Source organism: Kryptolebias marmoratus, linkage group LG1 (assembly GCF_001649575.2).
Source record: "Kryptolebias marmoratus isolate JLee-2015 linkage group LG1, ASM164957v2, whole genome shotgun sequence".
Lineage (NCBI taxonomy): Eukaryota > Metazoa > Chordata > Actinopteri > Cyprinodontiformes > Rivulidae > Kryptolebias > Kryptolebias marmoratus.
Window position 1 is genome coordinate 31,729,357 of NC_051430.1, and position 8,410 is coordinate 31,737,766.

Genomic DNA, 8,410 nt, shown 5'->3' on the forward strand with positions numbered 1-8,410 from the left:
CTCATATGGAGCCAGTAACTCACAGGTTTAACTCAGGAGCTGGTAACTCACAGGTTTAACTCATATGGAGCCAGTAACTCGCAGGTATAACTCATATGGAGCCAGTAACTCACAGGTATAACTCATATGGAGCCAGTAACTCACAGGTATAACTCATATGGAGCTGTTAACTCACAGGTTTAACTCAGGAGCTGGTAACTCACAGGTTTAACTCATATGGAGCTGGTAACTCACAGGTATAACTCATATGGAGCCAGTAACTCATTAGGGGCTGGTAACTCACAGGTATAACTCATATGGAGCCAATAACTCACAGGTATAACTCATATGGAGCTGTTAACTCACAGGTTTAACTCAGGAGCTGGTAACTCAGGTTTAACTCATTAGGGGCTGGTAACTCACAGGTGAGCGATCCCAGCTTTGCGCACGGCGCTGGAGATGGCCTTCACCGCCGTGCACAGCGAGTTGAGCAGCGTGGTCAGCTCCCCGGTGCCGTGGGCCTTCCTCCCCTCCTCCATCACGAAGCGGGTCACGGTGACCACGTTGGTGTCGAAGGTTCCCCGGTCGGACATGGCGGCGGGCGATCTGCTGCTGTCTCGGAGCTGAAGCTTCGGGGAAAACGCGGAGCTTAAGAAGGCGGAACTGAGCGGAGGGGAGGCGAGGCTGAGGGGCCGATCCAGGGCTGCGGGAGAGGTGTGGCCCCGCTGCAAACACAACCAGCATTGTGCAAACTATCTGCGCACAAAACAGCTGATAACAGCCTGAATCCAGGCTGTGAGCGGAAGAATAGAAGCTGCGCAAACATGGCGGCGATATCAGACTTTACGCAAGAAAACAGATTCCTCTGGAGCCCAGACAGAGATTAGAAAAGTTATTACAGCAACCGTACATCCAACTGTACATCCAACCAACCATCCATCCAACCGTACATCCATCCATCCATCCATCCATCCATCCATCCAACCGTACATCCATCCATCCATCCATCCATCCATCCATCCAACCGTACATCCATCCATCCATCCATCCATCCATCCATCCATCCATCCATCCATCCATCCATCCATCCATCCATCCATCCATCCTCAGGTTACATCCCTCTCTCTCAGACCTTTCAGCTTCTGTAGAATAAAAGCAGATTAAATGTTTAACTCTAATTATTGCTGGTGAAAGTGGACAAATTTAGCCAAAACCCAAGAAAATGATGACAACCTAAACAACTATTAAAGCATATTTTTTTCAGTTTATAATAACTGTACCTCATATTTTATACCAACTATGACAAATTGTGACACCTTCAGTCATTGAAATTTTACTGCAGTTGTAAATGATCTCAGATGAAGAAATATTATTATCTGTAAAAAGAATGTTTTTTTCTTGTGATCATATAAGAATGAAAGAGCAGCAATGGTTGGTTCTGATGTTGCAGCTTGTTGGTTTAACTCATTGTTCATGAAGGCTCCAGGATGGGATGTTTTCAGATTAAATCAGTGTCTAACGTGTCCGATCTGACCTGTTTTATTAGGATTTCAAACTCTTTTCAACCTGAAACAAATAGTTTAGGTTGAAATAAATAAATAGAACAGTTGTTGTTACTACAAAACAAGATTTGCTATAAGTAAATAAAAGAATATTTTTATAAGAAAATAAAAATATTTTCTCAAAATTATGTGAAAATGAGTTTTAGGAATGTCTTCTCTTGACTCTTTTGCTCCAAAGCTACAGAAAGAATGATTACAGAAACTACAGCAGCCTATTTAAATGTCTGGGGCTTGAATTACAACAGGTATGTCAGCACAGATAAGTGATTATATATTTTACATATATTATATAATAAAACTGAAGACATCTTTGAGTGATGCCAAAGAAAACAGCCGAAATTTAAAGTAATAATTTGAAATCACCCTTTTCCTAACAGAAAGAAGGAAAAACAATCTATAAGTCTACCTGCAGGTTTCATGTAATTAAATCCAGAATAATTGAAAAAAAGACCGTTTTAAACACATTTTAGTCTCCAATAAACACAAACCTGTTGTTTCAACAAACCGTCACAAGATGGCGCTCAGCCTCAGCACTGCTGTCTCTGCTTCGTCTGTTTTGCTCGTTTAGGTTTATATTTTACCTTTAAAACGGTCAAAATGCACCTTTTTAGTTGTGTAACCTTTAGATGAGCCAAATGTTTAGTTTAAGGAGCTGACATGTAGTGATACGTGTAAAAATTTGTCCCAAAATCTCTTCGGTTCGGAAAACGTTGATATCAATGCGCCGACCAGTTTACAGACTGAGGACTATATTCTTCCGCGGAGGAGGAACAAAGTTAGCTAAAAGTAGGTAAACACTTGTCCGAGTGTAATTTATTTAGTTTAAATTCGTGTTAAACTCCAAACACGTTTTTTAAAACCTGTTGAATTAGACTTTAAGACATTTTATTTTTGTTTTCAGTAATTAGTTAGTTTAAAGGTTGAAGTTAACGTTACTGAATCTTTACGTGCAACAGGTTTAACAGGAGTAAAAAGGTGGTAGTTCGGTTCGATTCGGTTCGACCCAGTCAATGACAGTAGGCCAGGCTGTGGCCAGGTAAGCGACACACCTGTGCTTCACTCTCTGATTGACCTTCACGCGGCGCTGGACGGAGCAGCCACTGCGCATGCTCAGAGCTCAGAGCTGGAGCGGGTCAGTACAAAGGGTTCGGTGGAGTCGGTGCTGCTGCTGGTTGACTGTGTTCAGGTTCGGCTGAAGTTCCTGTTTTGTCCGGACCGGTTCCCTTTAAAGAACTGGACCTTAAAGAGGCGGACTCAGCAGAAAGAGCCGGGTTCGGGTCCAAACAGGTTCCGGAGGCGGCGGGTGAGTTTCTAACACAGCGTCTCTGAGCTCGAACCGCTCGGCCCGGTTAGTTCGGCATGTCTCATCAGGCGGGTCCTGCAGACCGAACCGAACCGGACCAGACAATCCCATGAAGCGCTGCTGCTTAATCTGGATTATAATTAAAGTCAGATGGTGTTTGTTTAATCTGGAGCAGTTTCCGGACGGGTCGGACTGAAATTCTGGTTCGGAGAGCGTGTCCTCCTAAACTCCAAACCACTTGACCGGTTCTTTACAGTCCCTGATCAGCTGGACCGGGTTCTGTTAGAACCAGAACAAAACCGGGTCAGAACCTCCAGTAGGTGAGACCTGAAGGTGAAGATCCGGTGGAAGGAGGACCTTGTTGCTGTTGCTGTTGTTGTTGTTTGTGTTGTTGTTGTTGTTGACGCGGATACAAGCTGAGATTCTTCAGTAGTCTGGATGTGTTCAGGTGTGGGTTCGAGATGATGAAAGGTTCTGTTTGTGCTCCCAGCAGAACCAGAATCTTTGTTTTAATAAAGAGTCAAATCAACCCGCAGCTGTTTGACAACATCAGCCTCAAACCTGGATGCAAGTTTTAGCAGAGGACTTTATTTTTGTTTTTTTCTTATAGTTGTTGGTAAAACCTCAGATTTTAATCACATTTGTTTGCAGAATAATAATAATAATAATAATGTTTGCTTTTTCCTCAAAAGTGTCACAGAAACACCACATTGACTGGAAGCCAGATTAATGACCAGGCTAACAGGCCGACAGCTAACAGGCTAACAGCTAACAGGCTAACAGCTAACAGGCTAACAGCTAACAGCTAACAGGCCGACAGCTAACAGGCTAACAGCTAACAGGCTAACAGGCCGACAGCTAACAGGCCAACAGGCTAACAGGCTGACAGCTTACAGGCTAACAGGCCGACAGCTAACAGGCCGACAGCTAACAGCTAACAGACCGACAGCTAACAGGCCGACAGCTAACCTCCATCTCAGAGGAACATGGAACTTTAGGATTTTGTCAGGTTTAAAGTTGAAACCATAACTTGGATTTGTTTAGAGTTGACAGATCGACTCTGCAGACCGTCACGCCTTCACTGTGTTTATCTTCAGAACCAGAACCTGAAGAACCTTCATGTTCCACTTCCTGGTTCCATGGTTGTGTGTGAAGCGTCCCAAAGATCTACTTGTTCTTACCAGAGGGTTTGGACCTTCTGTGTCCCAGGTTCTCCAGGTGCTTCTGCTGTAACAGTCTTGGTTCTGAAGCTCAGGTGTTGCAGCAGGTATGTCCTGGTTCCCCTCTGGTTCCTCACCAAACGTTCTGCCCGGTACTGCAGCTGCTCCAGGCCTGGTGCTGTTTGGACCGGGCGGTTCTGGTAACACCTTGGTCAGATGAGCGGTGACCCTCCTCCCATTGGATCCAGTTTGGGTCCAGATGTAATGAGTTCCACCCCTCAGCTCGGTACCAGCGGGTCTGCAGAGGTTCTGCAGAGAGAATCATCTCTGTAATTTTTGTTACAGTTCAGTTTTGGCCAAATGTCTGCGTTTTTCTGCCCCGTTCACTGAAACACGGTTCTGGACCCGTTCTGGATCCGCTCTGACTCCTCAGACTGAGACTTCTGGTGTTTTTAGTCACCGGTTCAAACAGCTGAAGGACTCAAAGACGAACGAGTTAAACCTTTTTACCTGAAAGACTTTTTATCTGGACTCTGCTACCGACAGACAGAGCTGCTGGACGGGTTTCCGGCTGAGAGAACTTCAGAACCGCGGCCCGTCGACACCAGCTGCTCATGTTACAGCCTGCTGTTGTCAGGTTACTGCGTGTGTGTGTGAGTGTGCGAGCGCGCTCTGTGATTGGTCGATGCTGCGGCTGACGTCTCGGTGTTAATTCCTCGTCTCTCTGGGATGTTGGTTGTTGGAGGTTCTGTCTGAGTTACAGCAGGGTGAAAAGAGTCCAGTTCAGAGGCAGGTGAGTCAGAACCGTGTCGACTTTAACTGAAGCTGTTTGAGTTAAAGACTTTCTTCAGGTTTCCTCTGAATTTGTCTTTCTGTTCCTCCAACTTTAGCGTCAGTATAAGGTACGAGGGAACAGCTGAACCTGATCTTCTTGATGTGTTTCTGTGTTTCTGTCCGGATGGATCACATTTAATTCATCTGTTTTAGAAACCCCCACCTGCCGGGTGTGTGCTCTGTTAGAAATGAGTTTTCTGCCTGAAAGACCCGATCAGTTTGCTCAGCTCGGACCGCAGTTTAGGCTGGAGCTCAACACAAAGTCTGCGTTTAACACCAAAGCTGGGAAATATGAGCTGCCATGTCTCCTCTGGTTGCCCTGTCAGGTTCGAGCAGACCAGTTCTGCACCTGTACGTCCCACCTCGGGCTCTCAGATCTCAGGGTACCGGCCTTTTATATTTGTAGTTTATATCTTCTTGTAAATGGTCAGTGCTTTGTTTATAAATAGTTATTATTAGAAAAAACCTGCTAACCTAAGTCGTATCTGTCTGGGTTTGGTGCTGAAATAATGGGACGGTTTGTTCAGACTTCTCTTATTAGAGTTAAACATAACTCAGGTTTGTCATTTTTTTGACAAACTTACAAGAAGCCGTTTCAGAGGGTCTGTAAGGCCACATGTGGCCCCTGAGCCGCAGGTTTCAGACCCCGCTCTGTGTCTTTTTACAGCAAACTGTTAACGTGCAGCAGGAAATGACTTCCTGCTGTGTTTACAGAGCAGATTGACTCCCTGGTGATACCACGGATCTTATCAGCTCAGGCTGCACAGGAGCTCAGCATCCCATAATAATCAGAGTTAGATGGTTTAATCAGCAGAAACATGATGGGAGAACAAACTGTTTGTTAGTTTATGGAACCATGGCCGTGTGTCTTCAGCCCTTGTGACTCCGGAGTCCTCTCAGGTTTCAGTTTCCACAAAGATCGTCATGGTAACGCCGTCCACAGGTCCTCTGACCCGGGTTCTGACCCGTCCCAGGTTCTGCTCTGAAGGACTGATTTTTTTTTTATTAGCAGAAGAAGCGTTTAGTTTTTCAGTCTGAGGTGAAAGTTTTGTTTTTTAACTCGTCTGCAGCTTCAGATTGTTTTAGAATTTCTGTTCTGTTTGTTTTTTACTGAGTCGAGTGAAAATGTCGGATTTTTAAAAAGATAAAAAGCTACTGATGGTGACTTCAGAATTTACTAAATGACAGGAAATAGGTTTCAAATGAATCGTTCCATCTTAAACTGAATGTACTGAAGATATCTGAGTACCTGACTCTGCTGACATCAGTTCTGATAACTTCATATCGGGACAACATCTGGAGCGGATCTCTACGTGATGTTGGTCAGAACCAGGTCGTTCCTCCTTTCTGCTCCAGCTGTTCACCAGATTCAGACATGAGCCACCAGTGAAGCTGAAATAAAATCAGAGCGCCGTGCGGACGCACCAGGCAGGTGGAGATTTGTTTATGGACAGCACCTGCTGTGTCATGTTTCACTTCATTAATCCAACAAACACAACAAACCAGGAGCAGACAGGTGGCCCCCGGTTCCCCGGGACCCCTGGGTCCCCGGGTCCTCGGGTCCCCTGGCCCCCGGGTCCCCAGGTCCCTAGGTCCCCGGGTCCCCAGGACCCCTGGCCCCCATGTCCCCAGGACCCCATGACCCCTGGTCCCCTGGCCCCCAGGGCCGATATGACCCTTTAAAAATATCAGGAATCATAATGACTCCCAGAAACTACCTGGTTTTTATAGATATCAACACTCCTTCAGTTCACTGAGCCTCAAATTAAACCAGCAGAAGCCTGCATCTGTCAAATAGATGATCTTTGGTAATTATGGAGACAGAGTGGGGGTGGGGACCCACTCACCTGTCACCTGATTGACCCATCCGTTTCACCTGTGTAAAAAGCTGCACAACAGACAGAAAACAGCTACAGTCGCCTCAGCTGAGCACGCTACAGATTTCAGGATGTTCCTGGCTTTTTTTCAACGCCAAAAAGACAGGAAGTAGATTTAGAAAACCATCAACTTTAGAGCAAATGAACTGTGAGGTGTTTTCTGTTCGTTTCATAAATCAGTCTTCATGGTGCAACAACATCAGCAGAGCCCGGAGCGTCGCTGCCCGGAGCGTCGCTGCCCGGAGCATCGCTGCCCGGAGCGTCGCGGCTCACTCAAAAAAAAAGTGACAGGAAGCTGGCTGTCCTTGATGATGATTTTATTCCAAACTCCAGGTTTGTTTACGTACTCAAACTGCAGCCTGACTGCTTAGTGCTTTGTTTACACTGAGTGCGTACCCACATTTCAGAGTTACACATCAGTGTTTCTGGAGAACTACTTGAAGCTGTTTGAGTTCCTGGTTTGTGACGAGTAGCTGTAACTTTAGTTAACGTGATTCGAAGCCTCGGCCAACAGATGAATTCCTTCTGTAGTTTGTTTTCAGTGGAGTTGGACTCAAAAATATGACTTTGTGTAATAAACAGTGCTGACACATCCTGACAAAACAGTGAAAGTTGGTGGTGAAAGTTCCCAGAATGCCGTGGGAGTTAATCCGGTGTTTTGGTGGGAGAGGTTCTGGGCCCGTCATAACGCCACAGTGTTTCCACTGGAATGTTGCTGCTTTTGTCCTCCAGGATGACTCCCTGCAGCCACACCACCCCTCACCCTCACTGTCAGCACAATACAGGCACGCTACTGTTTCCGTAACCTTTGACCCTGGGCCTGGGAGCTGAGGCCGAGCTCATCAGGACGATGTGGAGGTAGTTCAGAGGTCGTCCCCTCACCTCCGGCTGGAAACAGATTGAATTTCTTCAGAGTTGAGATGTTTTGTTTCTGGAGAGTCAAACTTTGATGGCTGTTTGCAAAAACTGAAGTATTTAGAAAAAGTTACACATTTTAGGAAAGTTGAGTCCACATTAATGAACATTACTGTAAACGTACCAAAGATGGCTCAGTTAGCTTTAGTCGAGTGTTACCCTGAAAACAAAATGATCAAAAAGTATTAAATCTCTAAATGCTTTCAGAAATTACAGCCCCACCTATTAGAGTTAGTCCATACCTACTAAAGACTGGGAACTGTGAGGCTGAACCACCTGAAATCTGTTAAAGGAACTAAAGAAAAAATACAAAGTCTCTGATTAGTGAAAGAGAAGCGAGAAACTAAAATTAGTTTGACTGGTCTGAAAATGAGTCGTCGTGGACTTCCTGGATAACTAAAAACGAGTAAAACTAAAAGCTAAAACCAGGTTTTCTGTTCGGGCTTTAGTTAACTCTGGTTCCTCCTGTTCTGACCTGAACCCGGACAGAACGGTTCCACGTTGATCTGAGGGAAGTTCTCTGTTTTCTGTAGTCAGTAAGGAGTTTAACATCTCAGAGGAAAGTAGTGCTTTGTGTTTTTTCTCTACCTGGAGTCAGGGGTGGAAATTAGCCCCCGCCACCGGCCAAATGTGGGTAAATATTTGAAGTGGCGGGTGAATTTGATCAACGCACACGCCACTGTGGCGGGTTGGCAATTTGAACAGAAAAGGTGTTATTTGTCCTCCTGACATATAGGGGGCAGCAATGTGCTCGAGTTGCTGCTAAATGCAAGAAGGAGA

At 45.5% G+C, this 8,410-nt stretch overlaps 2 protein-coding genes across 3 annotated transcripts in view; one reads left to right on the top strand and one right to left on the bottom strand.

The window, feature by feature from the left end:
• Positions 1-675, bottom strand: part of fbp1a (fructose-1,6-bisphosphatase 1a) — a 7,661-nt gene extending 6,986 nt beyond the window's left edge. The window contains exon 1 of the mRNA XM_017433141.3: positions 403-675. Coding sequence (XP_017288630.1) covers positions 403-572 — 170 coding nt within the window. The 5' untranslated portion in view covers positions 573-675. The remainder of the gene's footprint in view (positions 1-402) is intronic.
• Positions 676-2,652: 1,977 nt separating this feature from the next.
• kank1a (KN motif and ankyrin repeat domains 1a) overlaps positions 2,653-8,410 on the top strand; it is a 31,619-nt gene continuing 25,861 nt past the window's right edge. For both annotated transcript variants that reach the window (XM_017433110.3, XM_017433113.3), the window contains exon 1: positions 2,653-2,844. The gene's annotated coding sequence lies outside the window, so the exon portion shown is untranslated. The remainder of the gene's footprint in view (positions 2,845-8,410) is intronic.